General features: G+C 33.5%; 2 protein-coding genes across 13 annotated transcripts in view; one reads left to right on the top strand and one right to left on the bottom strand.

Moving 5' to 3' along the window:
- Positions 1–2525, bottom strand: part of LOC106154683 (proto-oncogene tyrosine-protein kinase ROS) — a 60255-nt gene extending 57730 nt beyond the window's left edge. For 8 of the 9 annotated variants that reach the window (XM_087000967.1, XM_087000969.1, XM_087000968.1 and 5 more), the window contains exon 1: positions 2352–2525. In XM_087000967.1, the coding sequence (XP_086857093.1) occupies positions 2352–2465 (114 nt within the window). In that variant the 5' untranslated portion in view covers positions 2466–2525. The remainder of the gene's footprint in view (positions 1–2351) is intronic. The other variant, XM_087000970.1, reaches the window with a different exon arrangement.
- A 2511-nt stretch (positions 2526–5036) lies between these two features.
- On the top strand, positions 5037–24225 carry LOC106154684 (Golgi-associated PDZ and coiled-coil motif-containing protein). Of its 4 annotated transcripts, XM_086996769.1 has the most exons (11): positions 5037–5283; positions 9043–9207; positions 12458–12633; positions 14330–14501; positions 15881–15910; positions 17388–17483; positions 17877–18041; positions 18814–18905; positions 19595–19732; positions 20961–21010; positions 22019–22178. In XM_086996769.1, exons 1-10 carry the CDS (start codon positions 5068–5070, stop codon positions 20968–20970), a joined length of 1260 nt encoding a protein of 419 aa, XP_086852895.1. In that variant the 5' UTR covers positions 5037–5067; the 3' UTR covers positions 20971–21010; positions 22019–22178. The 4 variants fall into 4 exon arrangements, with proteins under 4 accessions (XP_086852895.1, XP_086852874.1, XP_086852890.1 ...); XM_086996748.1 differs by lacking the exon at positions 20961–21010 and having other exon boundaries at positions 22019–24225; XM_086996764.1 differs by lacking the exons at positions 9043–9207; positions 20961–21010 and having other exon boundaries at positions 22019–24225.
- Positions 24226–25704: the final 1479 nt, after the last annotated feature.

Genomic DNA, 25704 nt, shown 5'->3' on the forward strand with positions numbered 1-25704 from the left:
CTTTGTGTGTGTGCATCCTTTCATTTACAAAATGTCAAATGCAGTGTATGTGAAATAGCTAGGATAGGGGTTCTGCAACATAAGTAGGTGGTGTTAAGTTCTGTCCTAACTTCACTGTTTCATGTGCAAATTTTACAGAATGGGCCCTCTTACTCTGTGTAATCTCTTAAGCGGTCCTGGAGACAGTTTTAAGAACTAACATTACATTAATGACTGCAATGTCTATATAATATCACATTAAGAGTATAGGGTTCAATCAATACCTAGGGTTTTTATTTCATAAGCCACAGCTGGAGATACCTAACATCATTACTGTCTACCCAAACTGTCCGACTGCATTTCTTGTTTGAAACTGTTAAAAAATTGATCCAAATTCGGATATTGTGTGATAACAGAAGTAACATATAAAAGTACATCATGTACTACAGGATTAACTGAAGTATTTAAACTTATAGATTATTAAGTATATAGATCTATTTTGGCAAACTTATGAATTTTTTTTTTTTTTTTTTTTTTGGAGGGGGGGGTTTAATCAATTTTTTTAACCATTGGCAAAAAAAGATCAAAAGCTACTAATGTAAGAATTAAGAAATAATCTATTACGTTTTTTCTTCTTGGTGCCTATGTGCCTCTTGAAAAATGCCTATACTAACCATGGAGATGACAGGTGCTCTTTTCCTGTAAACCAGAACAGTTTCAATTCTCCTGTTTACTTCTGAGCAACTTGAACTGACTGAGGTAGAAAATTACATGGCTAATTTAATGGACAACTAATACAGTCTGAGCTTCTTATTTTTCAGTCCCTTCTATTTTTTTCTTTCTGTTCATGCAGTGAAGCAATTACCAGCAAAAATGTCATTTTATTTTCATAATGTGTTTTTAAGCTAGAATAACCTGTGTAGACTAAAAGCCATGAGAAATCATCATCAGGCAGTGATTAGTTCCACTACATGCAAACTCCATGTTTATAACTCATTAATTCTATCATCTTTACCTTCTCATGCCAAATCTTTGCTTTTCAACAACAGATTATTACTAAAAAAAATCATAAGGATACATCTTAAATGCTGTTGATCACATGCTAATGCACTCAGAAAACGTGCATGCATTCACCACGTAGATTTGGAAATGTGAAAAGCTGAATATATATATATGTTCATCGGGTTTTCTTTTAGTACTGTTATAGAGCTATTCCACAGAATTATACAAAAATATTCTGACAGCTTTCTAATATTAAAGAATAAATAAATAAAAAATAAAGGAACTTTGTCACCAGCAATTCTGAAAACAAACTCAAAAATTAACACACATACACCGTGATACATGCACATATACACAAACACTTGTACACAGCAGTCTTGATAAGTACACATTGAAAATTACCCCAAAAAAATGCATCTCATATCTCTTGGCTTATCTGTAAAAGGTGTCTTCCTAAATATGTTTGATTTGAAATATAAAGGGATCAGGAGTCAAAAGGAATTAGAACTTCACCAATGTGTTGGCATATCATTGGATGCCATCCACTCTCAGCAGGTTGGTTGTCATGAATCGCCATGCCTCTGATCTTGTGCCATTCATATGCTTTCTCTATATTTTGATTGATCCATTTCTTTATGTTTTCCATCCATGTTGTTCTTGGTTTTCCTTTCCCTTGTTTTTTTCATTTAGAACTTGCCAAATACAAATTGAAGAGATTGTTCATAGTTAGAACCCTCAAGTTTTATACTTATGAATATTTTACCCTTAATGAATTCAACATCTTATGCCAGTATCAGAAATGTATCCCTTGCTCCACTTACTGCTTACATGTACCTCACCATGCTTCTCTGAAAACTATTTCTTTATCTTAACTTTACAAATGACAATTAAGCAAATCATGGGTCCATAATTAAATCAAAATCAATGCATGCATGGCAGCTTGATTAAATTGAATTTGCCTAATACAGGCAATCTGAAAGTTTATATTCTTTCAAACACACTTTAACAGACCATGACAGACTACTGTGTGTCAACAGCTGATAGTGACATCAAGTACTCTGGTCGAGACATTTTCGACATGGCCCTAGTACGACAGATGTTATATGGCACCCCAAAATACTCATGAGTCAAGAAGACTTTCACCTGTCACCAAAAAAGTTTAATTCCAACATCGTTTTTCTCTGGTCATGACCCAAGACACTGCTTTTCGACCTTCATGCTCTAAGTAACACATTCACATGCCAACTATACATCGCATGCTACCTAGAGTAGAACTCGCTGAGAACCAACTTCATTTGGGATAGAAATACATGTAGTACTACGAAAAGTTCGGTGAAACTTTATAAAGTTAGTGTGTCAAAACCACTCACCAGAACTTGGCTACATCCTTCTGTACATTGTTGCTTAACTTGTTCATCACCACTAGTTCGCTGAATAAAATAAATTACAGTAAATGTGAGTGGAAAAACTAAAAGTTGTTTCATCGTGTCCGCAAGCACCGTAGTCTACCATGATTTTGTGTGCGGAAATCAACATAGAGGGAATCCCTGACGTCATCCCATCAGCTTTCAGTGATTGGGTTAAAGTGTACACAAAAATCCAGGGAGCGGCTATTCTAAGTTTGTCGGCTGAAGACCCTCTGCAGTATTAGGGAGGGGTTATTATATGTTTTTATTTTGTACCAAAATATGTAAAACATTATACATGCAGGTTTGTGTTTTCAAGTATGAATAGAACATGTCAATATTTCTAACATTGCAGGGGAACCGATGCTCGTGGCGGTACACCGGTAGCATTAAAGAAAACGAATTTTTATCCAAAAGGTATTCCAATCTGTGAAATATTGGGGTTATCTTTTATCATTTCATTTTATTTTTCATTGGAATTTAACCCATCTTGTTAAAAAAAATTAGAGATGTAGGTTTATTTAAGGGTAGATTCTTAAAAGTGAACACAACAAAATCAGATTTTGCTGAACAGAACAGGACTAGTACCACAATTTTCATGTACCTGGTATGAGAAGGAGTTGGTGACAGTAATGGGAGATTTTACCCTGGAAACAGAGATAGAAATTGACAGTTGCATTTTTTTTAATCAGCATGCAAACAAAAGGGAAGCTATGTGTGTTTGTGTGTGTTGGGGGAGGGGGGGCGCATGCATTCTAGAACTACATGTACCTGTACCATCCATAATATAGCAGGACTATTATAATAAATGACAGGGCAGGTGAAAAGTAATACATAATTTATATTGATATTTTGATAACTAATATTTCTTCTCCAAGTTTTCCAGTGTTATTTTCCTTTTTGTGAGCTTTAGCATGGGGTTCAAGGCTTGCTGAAGGGCCCCTAAAATTATTGGTATTTTAGAGGGTGAATGGTGCCATTTGGTACGGTTTAAATCTATGCCTCAGCTAATCAAAATTATAATTTCAAGAGGGGACCAGAAATCGAAGGAGGTGGGGGGTCAGGACCCCCCTGACCTCCCTCTAAATCTCCCACTGTACAGTACTAGTAATCTACAGTACTTGGATCTTTTCGATCTCCATTACCAGCCTATCTCATTCAATAAGAAGTGTATGCTAGCTTTGTATAGGTATACAGTAAGTGACTGTGAGTATTCTCAAGTTCATGGTGACTTTTAAAAATTGTCCCATCTGCGCTGGTGCAGATTAACTCCCATTTTTAAAAGGTTACTTATTCCCATGCTGACACTCCAACCTCCAATAATAGTGGTACACAACACTTAAAGGAGCTAGTCGTAACACAGTGCAAGGTGCTATCAAGTTAATCAATACCCACAAATACACAGGACATATTCCCAGGGACTTGGCCAATGTAGATCTACCCTAAACCAGTACATTTATTGGGATATACGTAATTGCTGGATTCAGGACACGAAAAAAGGGAAAAAATAATCCTTTATTCTGCCTATTGCATAAATATCATCAAAATGGCTCTATAGGCCCCATGCTTTGTCGTTTTCCTTCTTTTTTTCCCCCTTTTTTTTTTGGGGGGGGGGAGGGGCACTTAGCTACAGTTAATTATACTCAGTGAATTAAAAATATCCAAAGAACCCAAGAATTACAATTTTATTCCAGTATCTTCCACTTCCCAGGAGCTGTTTTCAGTTTTTCTCATTGTATTTTTAATTACAATTAAAATTCAGAGTTTTTCTCACTCAGTTTTTACCAACAAGGATCTATATTATAATAGATCAGCCAAAGTCTCCTTTTCACGTTTTTCCCAAACTACAATGATCTGTTGACAACTTGCAGGTGTTAGCAATACCTTAGGGCAGTGGGAAGATGGTGGCCTACCCTCTACCAGGGTGGCAGATTATATAGGGAAAAATGGGAAAATCCAGAGATAGTAAAAGAATCGTCTATTTATCTAAAGACATACTCAGTATCTGTAAATATCCTGTGAAAATTCAATCTCTGCGGCCCTGGTAGAGGGTAATGGTGTCCATAGTTTGAATTTGATTATAACAGTTAGTATATTAGTATATTTTTTATATTATTATATTAGTATATTTTGAAGGTATTTTCTAGACTTCAGCAATTTCCGTACAGCTTTGGCATGTGTGGCAGGTATCATATACGGTACTATTGTCAATAACACCACATCAGATGGCAGGATTTGCTTCGGCTTGTCGCGTGGAAATTAACGTCCTTGGCTGCCAAACACGGCGGAGTGGGTTCGATTCTCACTCAATTTTTTCTTTAAAAAAAAAAAATCCCACTTCATGGTTCAATGATTGATGTGACGGGTATCAGCTAGTGAAAAAGATTGTGCTGAAGCGCACTGCAAATAGAGATGGAAAACACAGTCAGTGGCATTTCTCGCATCACTCCTAACACAATTTGTGTTGAACTCGGAATCGTAATTCCGGAAGAATTCGACGTTGAAATATTAGAAATAAAGACCATCATAATATTTTTACTTGGCTAAATTTTAGATTTTCTCGAATAATCTAAGTGCTATTTGTATTTTATCTAAATGCTGCACGAGAACAAACATGTAAAATTGATAATGACCACAAATGTAAATAGTAAACAATAGCTCTGCATGACACATAACAAAGATGGCGGCATCTACGCTGTCATTCCGGTGGCTAGAGATTTTGGAGAAAGAGTTTGACAAAGCTTTTGTAGATCTGGATCTGTTACTGGGAGATATTGACCCTGACCAAGCAGATCTCACCTTTGATGGTCGACAGAAAATGACCGCTCTCAGCGCAGCATTTGCACAGCTCTGTCACAAGGCGCAGACTATTTTCCAGACCAATGCGAAATTGGAGGTTTGTTGTGCTAATGAAATTTTGAAAATATCTTTGACTAATAACTTTCAACATTTGTCATTTCTGCCTTCAAAGTCCCCAAAAATGTTATAAAAGATGAAAGAAACATATTGGGAAAGGCCGATTTGTAGATTCCACTCAGTGGGTAATTGGGAATCCCCATTCTTTTGTGTCTACTGCTAGTAGTGCATGTGTCATTGTGTGTTTGTTTAATGTAATAACATTGTGGATTTTGTTATATAGTCAGATGGCGCAAAAACTCTGAAAGTATTGCAAGCTCAAGGGCCTCAGCCGCCTGTTGAAATTTACAGTAGATATTTTAGCCCCCCTTTTTTGAGACAATTAATCCATGATAGGATGCAGCTTACCCGTTTTTCCTTCACTTAAAATGACAAGGCATGTTTGAACCACTGCAGGTATGAAATCCAGGGGAAAAAAGATGAAGCATATCAGTAGCTGAAAAAAAATTATATATGTATATACACACGCACAATTCATACACTTCATAGGAGGGTCAGGCCTACCCAACTACCAGACTTGGCACCGAATGAGTTTGCTGTCCACTTTTGAGTCAATAAATGCTAAAATTTCATCAAAATTGCTGGCCAGACTTCACTTATGCTTGATTTTGATTAGGAGAGAAGCTTTGTGATGTCTGTATAATAAAACAGCAATTTTTTTTAACAGTAGATTTAAATCCCAATAATTTATCAGCCTCCAGGTAATGCTACTTCCCTAGTATATTTTTATATAAAACTAGTTCCCATGCTTACAACTGAAAGCAAGATGGTAATTGTCTGTAATTTCTGCATGTAGTCGGAATCAGATGTTCTCACTTCCTTTCCCTTTAACCCTCATGAGGCATACACTGCTGATTGAAAGCCAAGTTTTTTTTTACTGGTATATAAAAATTTAATTGGCATGAGTACTGTTAAAAATAGCTATACACCTTGAAAATAAAGGAGTAAATAGTACAAGCATAAAGGAGACATGAATGATCAGTTGTCTAAAGTTTAGGCTCAGGGGTGTATAGGGTGAACAGTGGTTGATTTTTTTGTATGATTTAAATTTTTATACAAATCATTTTCCAGCAATGCTTTATATATATAAAGTGATTGTCTGTATGATCTTATGGTTATTTGTCATGTTTCTCCTTGAATATGATTGTTATCTGTAATTCAACTTGTTGGTCATTAACCAAATGAATATCAATATTGTTTTTGGTGGGGTTGAAAGTTTCAACTGATTGTCAAATTTGGGTTCATTTGTGTCTTGTCTTGTAATATTTGGAGAGCTCTTTGGAAATGGATTTCAAATATTTCAGGAATGGAAAAAAAAACAACCTCTTCTGTCTGTTTAGTTTACATCTACTTATTAAAATATATGAACAAAAGGCAGATTAAGATAATATAAAGGTGAAAATTATGGTTTCCAGGTAGCAACAGATTAGCTACTAGTATTAGGTGTTTATTTTTTAAATTTTATGTATTCTACAATTTTGATAATTAAAGATATTCAGTGAAATAATGGTTCTTTAAACCATAGAAGTAGAGAAAGCTTCTATGCTTAAACACAGGTTATACTTTTATTCAGAAGAAATTAAGGAATGATTATTGTACCCATGTCAAATTTCGCCTGAAAACTAGGGTATTTTTCCATAACATGTCAGATGAGCATACTTGCTGACATGCATTCATCAGACATAGGCCGATGTCTTCAGAGAATAGCTATAGAGTTTTAATGACTTTTTCAGGCTTAAACTGTCTTCAGTATATCGATTTTCTTTCACATCTGAACTCATCACAGAGTGATTTTGTTGCAGTGTGGTTGAATTGGCAGGCATTTTTATGACTGTGCTGCTCATGAAGACTGAATAACACAAGAAAAATGTTACATATCTTAATGTAACTTTGGCATTTTATAATGAGTTTTGGGAAGAATTAAAAAAAAAAAAAAACGGCTGTCACTCAATGGTACTTGTTACAGATGTTGGTCTTTCTCAGTTATTCTCATTTTTAAATATTGATGTGTTAATTGTAATTAAGCAATAAATGCGTCTGCCATAAAGTGAATGTTATTAATAACAGATGTTATGCTAATACTTGGACTAAACTGAATATGGCACTTTCACGAACACTGAAAGACTTGATTTATGTATTTATATATAATATGTATATGTGAATCATCTTTCAAAATTGAATTACAGGTCAAAAATGACCTCCATGTGTTTTGTCTATTCTGCAAGGAATATAGTGTCCAATCTTTCCCTTTAGCCATTTCATGGAGTGGTGCCATTTGTAATTTGTGTATTGTGGTCGATTTATCACGACTAATCTTTTTTCACAGAAATCAATATTGCCTCGTGGGTACACTAAACACTCTTGATTATTGGAAAATGATTACGTTTATGCCAAGTCAATTTCACTGTTGAAGCAGATAGTTTAGTCAATGCCCTTTTTTTCTTTTTGCTCAAGTTACATTTTTGTATATCACAAAGCAACTTAGATTGATAGAAAGCTTACATCCTTAGTAAGTTTAGCTGAGACTGAATTTTGACTTAAGATTTTGTTCATGAATAAGGACCAAAATCTCTGAAGAAATTATGGTTTTCGTGCAATTATCATTCATTTTTGCAACCAAGATGCAATGCAAATGTGATCCATATTCTCTGCTCATTGGTATTATCCTTGCATATTAAATATTTACCATCATTGGTATGAAATACTAGTATTTAATTTTAGTTTGGGCAAATGAACCGCTTTTTCTTTTCTATTTTAAATTTTATTTATTTATTTTCAGCTAATTGGTCTTATTCGTAGGATCAAATTTTCTACCCTAGAAGCCAAATTAGATACTTTGAAAGGCAAAAAAAAAAAAAAAAAAAAAAAAAAAACTGTAGCTTGTGATCCTGCACCAGGAAAAGATAGGTCTCTGTTCTTTGGAAAAAACAGATCATACGAAGTTGTAATCAGTCATCAGCTGGCTTATTTGTCTCTCTCGGGGAAACTTTGTTTGCCAGCTGGTGAGCTGGGTTGCCAGTAAGTTCTCTGTATTAAGGATAACTCAGTTATAAACCCTAATAGAAAAATTATTCTGATACCATAGCTTATATTAATAATATGAACTATGAAAGGTGGTCTTTGATATAAAAGGAAAAATGTTTTCTCTTAGAAAAAGAGAGAATTGCTTTTGAATTGAATCAAAGCAGTGATAAAACTGAAGCTATGAAATTACAAAATAGGTTAAATTTTTCAGATCAGTAAAAAATTTCAAAAGTTAGAAAAGTAACGCCGTCAACCATTTATGTTAGAATTGTCTTTGGAGCTGTGTGATGCAAAAAAATAAAACTATAAAATCTCATACAAAACTAACAGAAGCAAGAACAGTGTCCTTTTAGCATATTATAATAGTAATACAATCCAGTGAGATGAACACCTAATTTGAAGAATATGATATAGTGGTTTACACGTGATGTGATGTTGTAATTAAATAGTTTTGCACACACATTGCAATTGCTTGTTGTGGTAAGTTCTGATTTTATTTGTGCTTTATATTCTTTAACAGACATGATCAGGGGCAGATTGTGGCCATCTTCTGGGTCTTCCGAGTCTTTCAACTTTACATTGATGGGTATCTAATTTTTTTTTGTCAGAAGACGGTCAAAAACAGAGGGTAGGTCAACAAAGAATATAGTTAGAATATTGTCAGATTATATCTCTGTATCTGCCCCTGATGGTGATATCCTTATCATTTCTATAGGCCCAGCTATTAGACATGAGATCGGAAATGTGTGAAGTACGTGCATCTAGGAGTATCATGGAACGTGAAGTACACAACACCTTGCTACAGCTCCATGCTGCACAACTACAGCTACACAAGCAAGCTGGGCATGAGTTTGATTCTGAGGCGATCAAGAAAAAATTAGTGAGTTCATGAATATGAAGTGATTTTTATGTACAGACACAGATGTGTCTGTACATATTGCCATCACCTGCGTCTGTCGTCGCCGTCGCCGATGCCGATGCCGTCGCCGATGCTGTGCACTTTCCTTGTAAACACGATAAGTGGAGGACAGTTTTACTTTTTGGCTTTATATTTACAGAGCTGATGAATATTCATAAAACGCAGGTCAAGTTCGAAAATCAGCATGATCGGGCCATTATTGTAGAAGTTATGCTGTTTTTTCTTTTTTCAGCATATATGCAACCCTGTAAACACATTTTAAGGAAATCCGTTAGGCCTGTTGTCATGAAACTCACAGGAGTAATCAATCTTACTAAAACGCAGGTCAAGTTCATAAATCGGCATGATCGGGCCACTATTTTAGTAGTTATGCTGTTTTTTCATTTTTCAGCATATATGCAACACTGTAAACACAATATAAGAAAAACAGATAGGCCAATTGTCATTAAACTCACAGGAGTGGGCAATCTTACTAAAACACAGGTTGAGTTCGAAAATCAGCATAATTGGGCCATTATTTTAGAAGTTATGCTGTTTTTTCACATTTCCTCAAATTCAACTCTTAGGCATATTAACAGTCTCATTATTGAACTAATAAGATACATAAAAGTGTTTGTTTGACATTTCCTGCATGTTTACAACATTGTTAGTTGATTATGTAAAAATGATGGTAAACTTGTTATCATGTATTGTGTAATAAAGTGTCAAAAATGGAAATAAACTCATATCATTGCAGTTTGTCAGATTCAATCATTCACTTTGTTCAGAATCTCAGAATGGAGGAAAATGGACATTTAACACTGTTCTTTTGATATTTTCCCCATCTCATCAATTTTCTTAGTTGATCATAAAAAAATTGCAGTAAACTGTTTATTTTGTTTTATGTTTAAATAGTGTTAAAAATGGAAATAAACCCATTTCAGAACAGTGCTGTCTTGTTCATTTTTCAGCATATATGCAACACTGTAAACACAATATAAGAAAAACAGATAGGCCAATTGTCATTAAACTCACAGGAGTGGTCAGTCTTACTAAAATGTAGGTTGAGTTCGAAAATCAGCATAATCGGGGCATTATTTTAGAATTTATGCTGTTTTTTCACATTTCCTCAGATTCAACTCTTAGGCATGTTAACAGTCTCATTATTGAACTAATAAGATATGTAAAAGTGTTTGGTTGACATTTCCTGCATCTTTACAACATTATTAGTTGATTTTGTAAAAATGATGGTAAGCTTGTTATCGTGTATTGTGTAATAAAGTTTCAAAAATGGAAATAAACTCATATCATTGCAGTTTGTCAGATTCAATCATTCACTATGTTCAGAATCTCAGAATGGAGGAAATTGGACATTCAGCACTGTTGTATTGATATTTTTCCCATGTCATCAATTTTCTTAGTTGATCGTATAAAAATGGCAGTAACCTGTTAATTTTGTTTTATGTTAAAAAAATTGTTAAAAATAAAAAAAAAAACCCATTTCAGAACAGTGCTGTCTTGTTTACATTTTGGCATTTTCAAGTTGTGACTTTGAAGTTCCATGGGCCTGAAGACCTTTGCTAGTCACATTTTCTGAATATCCATGATACTAATATTTTATTATTAAAAATTGATGGTCATTATGCTGTTAAACATTATGTAATATTGCATCAAAATTTGAAAAAAACCTATTTTGGGCACTGCTCCCATAATGACCATTTAAGAAAAACCATGTCACTTACTGGTCTCAAACAATACAGTAAATATGCACAGATGTGTCTGTACATATTGCCATCACCTGCGTCTGTCGTCGCCGTCACTGTCTCTGTCGCCGACGCCATGCACTTTCATTGTAAACACGATAAGTGGAAGGCAGTTTTACTTTTTGGCTATATATTTACAAAGCTGATGAATATTCATAAAACGCAGGTCATGTTCGAAAATCAGCATGATCGGGGCAACTATTGTAGTAGTTATGCTTTTTTTGTTGTTGTGACTTTGAAGTTCCATGGGCCTGAAGACCTTTGCTAGTCACATTTTCTGAATATCCATAATACTAATATTTTATTATTAAAATTGATGGTCATTATGCTGTTAAACATTATGTAATATTGCATCAAAATTTGAAAAAAACGTGCTGCTGCCATGAGGACCATTATGGGAAAACCATGTTACTTATGATTGCCTAACTTTCTAAAAAGAAATACAGGACTAAAATGCAGCCTGAGTTTGAAAAGCAGTCTAATTGGCTTCTTTTTCTGGAGGTTAAACATTTTCAAAGTGTTAACTTGTTACACATTTTACTTACATTGGTATTACCTGTTGAGCATAATTTAAATTTGATGTTGAATTTGCAGTTTAACATAATTTACTTTTGCATCAGAATTGACAGTAGCCTATTTTCTGCATAGTTATTGCCTGTTTTTTTTGTCTGTACATTTGACAGCTTTGCTGACTTGTTAAAATTAACATCTGTTTGAAATACAGCACAAGACTGCTGTCACTATGTGTCACTGATTAAGGAAATGTGATTGTTGAAAACTGGTATCTATAAATGTTATTTGACTGAAAACATTGTTACACTTTGTGTATCTTGCTGTTGAAATAGTGGCATTTCTGGGGTAAAAATGTAATTTCCTATTTAAAGAATTTCTAAGTTATCAGAGTAGCTATCAGCACAGTTCTTAAAGCATTGTGTTATTATTGAAAAGGATTATCACTTTTTCAGCATTTTATCAGCAGAGTTTTTTTTTCCTTCTGTGATTTTCTGTCTGCTGCAGGTCATAACTTTTTACAACAGGTTTTATCAAAAATATAATCTTTAATTTTTTGACACTTGTTCTCTAACGACCACCATAAGTTTTGTAACTTTATCTTGAATTGGTAATGAGTTCTGAAACCAGCTGTGATCTTTTCCCAGTTAAAAAAGGATAAAATAGGCTAAAATGTATCCAGGTGGTAAGGTAATAAAGCTTGTATGTAGTAGGGAATCCCAGATGCATTACAAATAATTGACAGGTATTAAAAGAAACTGTTTGTCACTAAGAAAATATGAAATAACCTGTAAAAATGGTTTTCTTGAAGTCTTTATTTATATATATAACAAAAAATTTAAACAAGGCAACCTATATTTTCAGCTTTAAAAGTAAGGTAGATAATTGAACACCATGGAATTGTTAAGTTGCTTAAAATGAATTTTTTATGACAAAAGACCTGCCTTTAATTTGTGCAGGAAGATGAAATGGGGGCCAGACAACAGGAAGGTGTAATGGAAGCCCAACTGGAAGCAGAACTTAAACAGATGAAGAAAGAAAATGAAGAACTGAAGCAGTACATCCTTGCCATGCAGGGTGAGGTTTATGGTGCCAGACTAGCAGCTAAATACCTGGATAAAGAGCTGGCTGGAAGGTAGAGTTTTTTAGATTTGTTTTTCTTCATATTGCTCATTACATTTAGTAGTCACTAGATGTTTTTTGCCTGGTTCCATATTCATGAAAAATTAATAAATATGTGAATGTAGGTTTTGATATCAGAAACAAATTCCTGGATACTTATAGAGTGTAAGCAGAGTAGGACTCTTCATTGGTGCATTTGTCTACAATAAAGCTTCACATCAAATTGCTCTAGTTGTACATGCATGCCAGGCAGTCTTAATTTGCCGTGGTAAGATTGTCATTTAATGGTATCTGACTCATTTGTTTGATAAAAAGTAAGTTCCTTTATCCTTTTGTGATTTTATCCCATGTAGGGAAACTGTATGCATTTTTACAATTACAACCTGTGCCTTTAATATTTTCACTATTTTGTCTTGAAATCTACAGGTTTCTCCACTAATCATTTCCTAGAATATCTTTATACAAACATTAGTCAGTTCTCCGTGCAATATTATCTTTAGAGATTGGGTGATTATGTCCTTGGCTAAATCCCCTCAGCATGACCCATGATACGTTGAGAGAATGAAAGAAATGAATGAAAATCAGAAGATTCTCCAAAGCCTTGGGAGGCTAGGGGATAATCATTTTCTCTTTAAAATGTTTCTACAATAAATCATGTTTGAGGAAGCAATTTGCAGAGGTGACCTTTTCTTCTCATACAGTAAGTGTCAATAGTTCATTCTGGCAATATTAGGTCTGAAAAAGGATCTTTGGGCAAAATACCCAGTAATCAAATGTTTTCATGAATTAGTATTATTGTCTATGTTTATGTTTACATGTATGTTTGCATACATGTGTGTGTATTTGCGTGAGTGTTTGCAAGTATGTTTTGTATGGAGTTAAATGTAGATATTGTCACATTTTAGCTAAGGTTTATATTGAAAAATAATAGTTTTGCCTATGAGCTTAAGCCAAGGTTACATTCACTGTGTGATGTCTGTATCATGCATGTAAACTGCCTTTAAATCCCTTTTATGTCTCCTTAATTTAAACCAATTTAAATAATATGACAAACCTATCTTAATAATAAAAAAAAGAACAAACTCAAGTAGCTTCTGTAGCCTCAACAATTTTGTCAAGCTAAAACTTTTGAAATTTTTTTTAAATCGTAAGCCTGTAGGCTGTAGCAATATTGCAGATAGTGCTCAGTGGATTTGCAGTGATTGTGATAATGGTGAACCTGTTGTTGGTTTCTTTCTCTTCCACCCTTGGTGGTTGTAGGAGGTATAACAAAAGTGAAGATGTTTGAAGCTTAGTGTAATTCATTTGCATGATTATGAAGTTGTGTATATCCTTATTCTGACCATGTGGGTGCTAAAAATCATAGGGGACTGCACTGACTGTGTGTCAATCATCAAGGAAGCTGCATGTAAGGTGTATGCCAATTGCACTGAGACTGAAAGGGCTTGGTATGATCACTTTTAAACTGGGAATGTTTTTTCCTACCTTGCCTCAAAGTCACCTTGGAGAAGTGGCACTGCACCAACATGCAACGCAAAGGCTATAGCCACTGACGATGATCCCATGAAAAGTCATATAGGATTTTATCATACAGCACCCATGGCAAATGAAGGCTTAAGTATAAAGGCTGCCAGGTTTGCCATGCCACCCTTTATACATCAGCTAAAGAATGCCACACCAGACTGTATAATGTTTGACTGCTATTCCAGAATACAGCAGATTCAGCTGTTGGGCAGAGACATGCGAGGACCAGAACATGACAAATTGTGGAACCAGCTGGAGGCAGAGATACATCTTCACAGACACAAGACTGTTATCAGGGCATGTAGGGGGAGAAACAACAACATCAACAAGAAGAAGTTGCCCATTCCTCCGGGACATGTAAGGCTTTTTGTGCAATAATTTACTTTTATTTTCAGGTTTCATTCATCCTTTATATTTTCAAATGACTGTTCTGTTTATGACCTTCATAATGAACCCAATTTTGTTAAAGTTTTGAAAAATCTTATTTACTCTCATTAATAATTTGACACTATATTTTACACCTGGGAGTTTTTGAGTTTTAATTTCTTGGTTAGTGATATGATTTGATTCTTGAAGCCTGTATTTCACAGTAAATGTTTCTAAAAATTTTCACATTTTCCATGTTATGTTAGACACCTTTATAGTCACCTTTACAGTCCCAAAATTATTTTTGGCATTGACTTAGGAAAATATACATTATATAAACTAGGTTCTCCCTCGCTTATTTTATTTTTTTTTCATAGGCATTTTTCATACATGGAAATCATGAAGGCAACCAGCTCACTTTCATCATTTCTTTTGTCACTTTTTGTATTAAGAAATAACTGTTTCTTATTTAGAATATATTTTGATTTATGTTTGAAAGAGTGAAATAATTCTATTCATTTGGACTGGAGGTTTTATAAAAAAATCATTTCTTTCATAGGGCTGATTTAATGCATGAGTTGTTCCAATGCACGCATTGTCATGCACTTAATTCCCCTTTTACTCACTTACTTACTTATTACAAAATGAAAAAAATTAGGACACTTTCTTAATGGCAAGCAATCTGATTTAAGAGTTCACATTGGCAAATGAACATCATTGGAAATGTAAAATCCTTGTTCTGTCCAGACCCTGAGTAAATAATTGTAATAGTATTTTCTGGTTTAAAAGCACATTCGAAATCACCAACTTTTCATCCATTTTCATCCATGCCAACTTTTCATCAAATGCCTCTCCTCAGCACAAAAACATGGATTTTAGAAAAAGATAATGAAATACCATAGCAAGTCAATAGCAAAGTCAAAGAGATCAATATAAAGAGTGAGTATTTGCTTTGGTGGAGCTTAGTGTAGTTGACTCTGGATGAGGTATTCTTATTTCTTTCTTGCTTTCTCTTATAAATTTGATTTATTTTGTGCCAAAGTCGCTCCAACATAAGCCAGTGTATGACAACACACATTTCGTTTAAAGCTGATATTTTTCCACATGATTGTTCTCTCAAACTTCAGCTAAATCAGATTGTTGCCTATAAAACTTAAATATAGATGGTGGAATTAAAGAATATAAAATAACAATTAAAATTTTGATTCTTTATCACTCCCTAAAGCATTACATTGTCATGTTATCATATGTTATTAATGTGCAAGCTAAGTACTTGATTTAACTATATGTGGATTTTTATGTCGAGTCGCTTTGTACCTGTACTATCATGGTATTTGGTGGTGATGAATAAAGGTAGATTTTGATTTCAGACCCATGAGAAAATTATGAGAATTTTGTCTGTAAGTAAAATGTTTGCCATTCTTTAGGTCTCTGGTCTTTAGTGGTATAGTGTGTGTGATATGTGTAGAAACCAATGATGATCTTGTTACAAGCTATAGTATGGTCAGAATATGTAACTAATTTCTATTGGATTTGTATATGTGCCTTATCGAAGCATTCTTTTTTTAACTAAGATGAAAACAAACCCAAATATTTTGAGGACAAAACCAGAGAATTACATTATTCACTACAACCAAACTTGAGCAACATCATGCTGCAATCAATTGTTTGTAATAAGTGGAAAGAATTTAAGTAGCAATTGTAAAAAATCTTGTATAGAGATCTTTGTTTTACTTCTTTTGATCATTTGCTTTGTACTAACATTTTGCTTTACAAAATGAAAAAAATATCTATGCACTAGGAAATGTATTTGCCAATACAGATATTTTTACCAAAATCATTAATATGCTTACATATCCAGTACACATGTTCTTCTTACCACACTGTTTCTTTTAACTTGCATATTTATATCCTGAATCACATTTTATAAAAGTAAAACTGCATGTTTTGTAGAAATTGAATGTTGTCACCGGCAGTAGCTGTATATAGAATTACACTATGCACATGCACAGTGGGTTTTAATGTCTTTGCTAGCTACCTGTGCTACCCTGTTAGAAAGTGAACCTTATATTATGGAATATCAAAAGTACTTCATATCGAGAAGCTTGATGTTCAATAAACATTTTCATTTCTTGTATTATGTACATTTTAAACTGATGTAATTCAGCTGATGTATTTTCATATAACTGTTTATTTATTATTCTTATTTTTTAATTTTTGTCAAAGTCCCTTCTTAATTGTGGATGGTATACAAATTTGATGTTTTGCAGATAATGATAATTATGCTAATGGCTAATCAAATGATATTCTGAATAAATCCATTCCTTATATCAGAATTTTAGATTTCAGGTTGAAGCTAAAATTGTTTTATGGCACATCAATTATTGGACTTAAATATGTGTCATAAGGCATGTTTGTTTATCAGTGTAATGCAGTTGTTGGATAAAAATGGCAAAGTTTATTACTGTTTAGGGTACAGGAATCGGTGTAACGACACGGCCAATTTAATAACATATCACGATAATACTTCAGTAAGCTTTGTTCCCTTCTCTGGACATCGAGCACCCCACTGTGTAAACCCAAATCTTTTATTAAGCTGATGGGCATCACTGTCTTTAATTTATTTACACAATGTTAAGTCACTGATAAAAATTTCAATTTGCACATTACTCGTAGAGACCTGAATGCCTAATTACAATTTTTCATCCACATGTGTTTACACGCTACTGATTTTTCTCCCTTTCATCATGTCTTCATTCATCTACTGAATGCTTTGAAGTCCCATGTCGTACGCACTAAAGATGATTGGTGCAATACAGAGATCAATCACGTGAAATAACACTATTATGGAGCAATTTCAACCTTTTGTCTTACTAGGACTTCAGTTCATTAAGGAAACGTCAAGGTATTGGTGATGTTCGAACAATTACAGTGCATAAGGGAAATGAAGAAGGGCTTGGAATGTCCATTACTGTAAGTAAGAAAACAATAGCTATTATATACTGTGGTTAGTTCAAAATTAATTTTTTGATAAGTCTAGAGCTTAGTATGCATTGTTCTAGCATATATTTATATACCATGCAGAATGGGGAATTGCTTGGAGTATTTGTACAACATTGAAAAAGTACATCAGCACAGTGGAAGAACTTTGCACATGAAATTTTAATTACTGCTGCCTGTAAAGGATCCACATACAGAACCAGCCATTAATCAACTCTACATTAATATTAAATTTATATGATGGTTTAACTTTATTGAATGATTGGTTTTTGTGTAAAATGTGCTGAAATTTTCTGTAATCATATTGCACATGTATCCATCTGCATTCATAAAGATATAATGAAGGACTTATATATTTTTCATAAGGGTGGGAAAGAACATGGCGTACCTGTACTAATATCAGAGATACATGAAGGCCAGCCAGCAGAAAGATGTGCTGCCCTCTATGTGGGAGATGCTATACTGTCTGTAAATGGAATTGACCTCAAGGATGCTAAGCATGCAGAGGCAGTTGAGATTCTGTCCCAACAGGTAATAAAGAAAGCAAAGCATTCTCATATTTTATTTTGAATCACTGGATCAACTATATCAGGTAGCTAAACCAACTTGCTGATTTTAAAGTTCAGTAACTTCAACAGTTAAAAAGTTTTTAATTGAAATTTTGAACAGATTTCTATTATTATTGGTCAACCCTGAAATTTTCAAGTTTAAAAGTGAAATAGTTTTGATAATATCATCAATTCAAAAATATTGACAAAATAATGTCAAAACTACCAGACACTGGCACCTATCAAAAGTCATGTAGGCAGGCATGGCATTTTTTGACTTAAGATTTTTTCACTGTGCCCAAACTAAAAAAGGTAGAGTCATGAAATTTCCAGCATCATTTTCCAAAAAATATCCCAAATTTCATTGCAGTATCTTCAAAATTTGTAGTCAGTCACAGACTAGAATGAATTTTATTTTTTTCTAGAAATTTGAGTTAATTTGGCCAAACCAAAAGTGCTATTGTAAACTATATGTTACAGTAGTTAGAATAGTGTGTGCGGCATGAGTCCAGTTCTGTGTAACATGGTAGTTATTAAAAAGAAGAGCAACCATTTAGCATATTCATGAGAATTTACATAAGGCAACAGTACAATAAAAGTTGAGAGTAGTTTTGACACCAGTAGCATTAACCAGTTTTTGAACACTCCACTGCACAGGAAATGAAACATACTGCTATTGTACTGTATATTATACCCTGTACAGTGTTTCTGCTCTTGACCAATTTCCACATTACCCCTTCATATTAAATTTTCAGCAAGGTGATATAGAGCTGGAGGTTGTCTTTGTTGCTCCAGATGAAGACAGTGATGATGAGAACAATGAGTATGAAGATGACAATGGGTTCAGGTATTCAAATCTAGGCAATAACACATTTACCATTATGTACCAGTATAAGGTTGTGTGCTGCTGCCACTATATTTTATATATAAGCAAGAATATGTATTCTAATTTAGCCCTAAAATATGTAAACATAAAGGATTTAATGTCCTTAGAAATGAAACTGGTTTCCCAAATAGTCTTTCACACTTTTAAAACAAATAAATTATTTCTTAAATTATTTTTCATATAAATCATTGATATTTTTGGTAAGAGAATAGTTAAATTCTCATAACTGAAGTGTAAAAACAGTTTGAATCAACCTATGTGCTTAGAAATTATACTGGTTTCCCAAATAGTCTTACACACCTTTAAAACAAATAAATTATTTGGTTTACATCAAATAAATCATTGATATTTTTGGTAAGAGAATAGTTAAATTCTAATATCTGAGGTGAAAAAACAGTTTGAATCAACCTATGTCCTTAGAAATGATACTGTTTCCTAAATTGTCTTACACACCTTTTAAAACAATAAATTATTTTGTTCACATTAAATAAATCATTGATATTTTTGGTAAGAGAATAGTTGGATTCCAAGAACTAAAGTAGACAGTGTCAGTGAAAAACAGTTTTATTTGAATCAGCCTTGAAATAGAAGATGTACAACATTAATTCTCTTTTTGATATGTATGAGAAAGTGGCTTGGTTAACCCTCAGGTACAGAATGTATGACCCAGAAGTAGCCAGTGTTAGCAGCACCCACAGCAACCAGCCTCTAATGGCTAATGGCTCTCCTGCACACTTTGCCCACAGTGACGATAATGGATCAACATTAAGTCTGGATATGAACTCAAGGTAGGACATATGACATAAGCTTAATCCATGTAGTTCATTGCAGAGAAAATTAATCATAAATTTGTTTCATATCTGATCAGAAATGTATTTTAAAAGTTGAAAATGTACACCTTTCAGACTTTGGATTTCTTTAAAATTTGATACATTAGTAGGATGTATATAATGTGGCATGTTAAAAGTAAATTTGCACAGTTATATTTCACTTGTAGACAAGCACCATCTTACAGCTTAACAAACATCTGTTTGCACAGCATCAAGCTAGCACTGCATCTTCAGCAACAGTTCTTTTGTGTATGACCACTGTCCTACACATAGGTAGATCTCTGATATCAAAATGGATGAGGGGCAAAAGTTTCCAGCTTTCTCTCTCTTTCTGACCCAATCACCAACCCCTTATTATAATTTTAGTAAATGAAATATGGTTCTGTGGTTCAGATTGTGTCTTTTCAAACTTTTCGGAAGGGAATGATGGATAAACAATTTGGTCTTGAAAAGGGTCCATATCTACCCGTGATATACATTTTAGTATTTGCCATCTCAAAAATTTTATACATTTTTATCTTGTTTTTTAATTTGAGAATATGATCTCAATGTACTTTTGAAAAATATTCACTCCTCTTCCTCCACGTCAAAGGTACAAAAGGACTGCTGAACAAAACACATAGTTTCAGTAGTGTATTGAAGTGGCTCATACCACCAGATAACAAAAAGCACACATGCATATTATAGCAGTATCATCAGGATAGCTTTTTAAGCAAATTGTTTTTGTGTACAATTTGTTTCAGTTTATAACTGAGTGTGAAAACTAAAAAAACTGCACAATCAGATGGTTTATTTGTCCATATCTGCTTAAGATGTGAACTTCACAATAATAATTTAATAATGAATTTTGCATCTTTGCAGATATCTTATTCTAATATTGGAAGCTCAAAAATTTTATAGTGTACTAAATTGATACCTGTTCTAACTAACCAACAAATGCAGTTTTCTAATAATTAAGTTATAGAAAGAGGTTGTGTGAGTGATTTTGAGCATTGCTCGAGAAAAAAAATTCCTAAAGAAAAATTATAAGTCTGAAACTAAAATCTCAGTTGGTAAATCAATGGATTAGACACAAATGACAGAAACAATGACAATTTAAATCTGATTGCGCTGTTTGTTATTGTCGCAAAGAGGAATACAGCACTTGAACTGCTCACTCACTAGTCTATCTTTCTTCTCTGCTCAGTATATTCTAGCATAGCTGCACCACGTTCTAAATTAGGTCGCTATGTTCAGGTAAAGCAGTACTAGGTGTTATATATGTGACAGGTATGAAATACCTGCAGTCGTCATTGGCTGTTGTCACCTGACTCTCTTTATGACCCTCTACAGCATGGCTTGTTGTTTTCTGTCCTGCTATTGTTGTTCTGTTATTTGAGGTCTCATGACAATTTTGTCTTCTTTTATTAATTTTAAACAAAACCTGACTGTTGAACTGCTGCCAATTTTATGTTAATTAACAGTCTTCCTTTTTTTATATGCAAGTTTTATCATCCTTTTATACAGCTTGTAAATTGATATTTGATCTTTCCTTTTTTGAAATTGATGTATTGATTCTTTATCATAGTTTAGAATATTTATTTTAAAGTCTTTTTGTTGATATTTGTTGATTTCTAATAAACTTAAAAACAGAAAAAATCTCCTAGCAATTATAATAATGCAATGAGCTTTATTAATTTTTTACCCTGTTCATTGTTGTCAGCTACATTGTATCTGTGCATGTACCCAGTGACAAAAAGTTGTGGTAATATTTTTGTGCATAAATAAATATGTGGAAAGAAATATGCAGTATATATATATATATGATTTGAGACATTACTGAAATAGTCTTTGGTTAGTGTTTGTTGTGAACTGACAAGAAAAGGGGAATTACTATTGAAGTTTGGGCTATAAGCATAAGATGAAAAAACATAACATATATAAGAGTCTTGATATATGGAGAAAAGACTTCAATTTATGATTACTTAGTTTCACAATGAGTAATACATTATGTTGAATGAAAAGTTTGACACTCCAATAACTTGAAACATCACTTGTTTTCCTGATTTTCCTTAACTGTTGAAATTATGTGATTTAATCTTTATCAATTCTTAAATATGTCACATAAATTTCCCACATTGTACTTGCCCTACCTTTTTACAGGCAAATTTATTTCAAATTCTTAAATCTGATTTTCAATCAAGATTAAAGTCAGTTTATGTCCATCTGTAATTTATTTGATTTTGATTTATGTTCTTTTTACAGTGCAAAAACAAATTTGAAGCCCAAGAACAGAAATTTGAAAATAAATATGGACTCTGTCATTCAAGAAGAAGAGGAGGGAGATGGAGAAGAGGACAAGGAGGAAAAAGAATCAGTTGACAGTGAAAAAAAAGAACAAACTGCAATGAATACAAATCAAATGAAGGGAAACATAACTGAAAACACATTAGAAATAGATCAGAATGATTTGAAGAAAGGAAACACATCATCAAGTGATAAAAATTTTAATATATTAGAAACTGCGAAAAGAACTAAACCAATGTCATATTTGAAATCTCAGCCCAAGCCACCAGGATCACCAAAAAGGGTATCTCTAGAATACTTGGATGTAGGATCACTTCAAGCTAAAGCAGCAGAGATAAATCAAATTATACCAGAGTCTCAGTCTAGATAGAATTAAAATTGATATTGTACCAGAGTCTCAGTCTTGATAGAATTAAAATGCCATCGAGCTTGCCGTTGTTGAGTCTTGTGGCTTAGGTTTAGTCTTTTGCAATTTGGTATTTGAAATTAAAATGGTTGTTTGTATCCCGAGTTATCAAGGTCTTTAAGGTATCATATTGGCAAAGTTTTGATAGAGGTTATATATTGATAAGGGGACTTCTAATAGCTCAAAGGTTACTAGAATTCATTTATGTGCATCAGCATTTTCAAGAAATTTAATCTGTGTCAGCCTTTTGACTGTATATTGTTCTATTATTTATTTATTTTGACTACTTATATCATTGTACATGGATTATTAAAAAAGAGTGAAAGAGCATTAGCTAATTTGTTTTTAACTTAACATTATGTGTCACTTATCAAATCACAAATGAAATTATTGCATTTTTACCTCAAAATTAGGGTTATATAGTCAAATAGATTGACTGTAGAGGTACACTTTTTTTTTGTTGTTACCAATTTTTTTCAAAGTAATCAAGATTTTAATCCAAGAATCAATAAGCAACTTGAGAAATTGCCAATTTGAAACATAGGAGGGAGCGATTTTCTTTTGTTATGCTTTCTGTGATTTGGCAGTGATAATTGTAATAAACTTAGGTGTTTTTATATCATAATTATGCTGAAGTGGGTCTGTTATGGTACTTTGTAATTTGTGTCTGTACAGGATATATACAACACATGTGGTAATGTTGCTTTGGATGTAGCAGTCAAACTGTACAGTAGGCAGGACCAAAGGTTTTGGTGCAAGTTCGTATAATAGACATAATATCCATTGCTGTACTGTTTATTATTAATATTTAAGAAGATATGAAAAACCACTTGATGTAGATGTCGATTAGTATAAATGTCGATTATCTTATGGAGATAAATATTTTTGTTTTGTCATACATTTCATATCAACAGTTTTGAACCCTTTACATTTAGTTAACACCTACATGCTGATCTTCTTTACACATGATATTCTAAACTTGTTATGTTTAGTTTATTTTACGCATCATCATTTCCTCTTTCACCATTTATTTAAACAGAGAAGACTTAGTTTAAAGGTGATTGGATTATTTGAGTAATCAACCCATAGAAAGTTCATTAATTGGTCTTCCACAAAATGTAGTCTTCAAAATATTTTCCAGAATCTTTTCAAAGGATAACTTTTAATACAAAAAAATTTTATTGAGCAATGAGAGATACAAGTCAGTTAGGTATGAGAAGTCATTTGCACCTCATGTCACCACATATTGCTCACAGCCTTTATTTGCTGAGAAATGAGTAGTTATCTTTTGAATAAAGTCCCTTGATATATTTGAGCTTTTTGTTTTTACCCGATACATCTTATTTGGGGTACAGTTAATGAATTTACTCTTATTTCCTCTTTTTTTCTTTAAATTTTTTTTTGTAGTAAACATGTATGATATTCAAGAGTCATCGAAGGTTTTAAAATGTACTTACATTGCTAATATTTTTCAAAAATTGACTTAATGCTGCAATTAGCTTTACAACAGGTTTTAGGTCTTAAATAAGAAGCACTGAATCCTGTCAAAATTAAATGCCATTTGCTAAGATTTTCACGAATAAAACCAGATTTTATGGTTCGCCTTATCTATGATGTTTTAACTGAAATGTATGACTATTGTACATGCACAGTCATTTTGTTGTAAGGTGTATTCATTGATATTATTTCATTGTTCATTGAGAGTTATGGGCTTTCTTGGTGTAATAATGAGGGTCATAAAATAAAAGGGAAAAATGAACCTATTGTTGGTCAGTTATTTTTTCAGACATTAGTGAAAATAAGATATAACTAAAGAGGGGGGCACAGAGGTGGAAAAAGTCATTTGAAAAATTGCATAAATGAGACAATAGATCGTGCTCATGGAATTTGGATAGTAGTGCATTAAGGTATGTTTAATGAAGAAAATCTGAATGATCCCTTTGTAAATTTTTTTGAGGAAGGGGGGTCGAGGATACAAATTTGTGCCCTCCATAAAGGAAGGAGTAAAGAACTGATCGTTCAAGGGTAAATGTTGATAATATTTCTAAAATGTGCGTGTGTCTAACCTTTTTAAAAATGGTTATTTTGTATTTCCACGTTTCAAACAGCTACAATAAAGAGTGCACGCTCAGTCATCTCAATTTGACATGTTTGATTAATTTTAACTAGATGAAACATTTTTGTGATACTTAAATGCATGTGGCAATTTTTTAATGGATTGAAATAAAGCTGGCTTTGAACCTTTAATTTTTTCCATATTTTAAGTGAGGTATTATAATCTGGGTCTCGTTTTGTCTGGGTTTACAAGGTGATCTCGCTCATCTATCAGGTACCTCCATCTAAAGAATCTTAAAACCATAAATCGATATTAAAGCAGCAAACTAGTCCATCATTTTGAAAAAAAATCAAAATTGGTTTAGTGGTCATAAAGAATTTTGATAAAATCGCCAAATGTATCCCACATCAGGGATACCAGGGGCGAATCCAGGATTATTTGAAGGGGGGCCCGCGGATGTGAAGCCGACCCCCCCCCCCTCCCCTCTCTCTCTCTCTCTCTCTCTCAATCTGCAACTGGGTACCAATATTTAGAAACGAGTTAGGACAATGAAGCCTGGTATGTTTGGGTAGGTGGACTTGGTTTGGTGACCGGCCGTGGCTCGGCTGTTTCTATTTTATTTGTAATTTTAACTGGTAACACAAGTGACAGTTACATGTAGGAGCTTTTGCGTATTTTTACTAAATTCGTTAAAATACTAAAGCAATTTTCCTAAATGTAGTAGATGACCAAACGCGTCACTATCATGATATTATTATAATGATTTATTTGACGCGATGTGAGGTAAAGCACGAAAATCGGTCTCTGACTGTACCGGTGTTGTGCTAATGGGGGGCGTCTCGATAGTCCGAAGGTTCATTGGTCCGAAGGTTCATTGGTCCGAAAATTCGTAAATTTTTCATCAGATTTTTAACAAAAAGGTTCATTGGTCCGAAGGTTCATTAGTCCGAAAATTAAAGGTCCATTGGTCCGAAGGTTCATTAGTCCGAAGGTTCGATAGTCCGAAGGTTCGATAGTCCGAAGGTTCATTAGTCCGAAGGTTCGATAGTCCGAAACATTTTAAGATTGTCTTCGATTTTAAGAATTATAATTACAAACGGAATCTAAGGGTGCGTTCCCAACGAAACTATCATTCTACGTAGATTGATCCAACTCCACCAGGATTCTTACTGCAATCAGATT

The sequence above is a fragment of the Lingula anatina genome, chromosome 1, assembly GCF_051362555.1.
Source record: "Lingula anatina isolate TDL-2025a chromosome 1, LinAna3.0, whole genome shotgun sequence".
NCBI classification, from domain to species: Eukaryota; Metazoa; Brachiopoda; class Lingulata; order Lingulida; family Lingulidae; genus Lingula; species Lingula anatina.

Bases quoted from the DNA above. Each gene is read 5' to 3' on its own strand.
- LOC106154684 (XM_086996748.1), top strand. From the start codon at position 5,068: ATGGCGGCATCTACGCTGTCATTCCGGTGGCTAGAGATTTTGGAGAAA. The intron at 12,634-14,329 runs GTAGAGTTTTTT...CTGCTATTCCAG, and splicing joins GATAAAGAGCTGGCTGGAAG to AATACAGCAGATTCAGCTGT. The intron at 18,042-18,813 runs GTAATAAAGAAA...TTAAATTTTCAG, and splicing joins TTGAGATTCTGTCCCAACAG to CAAGGTGATATAGAGCTGGA.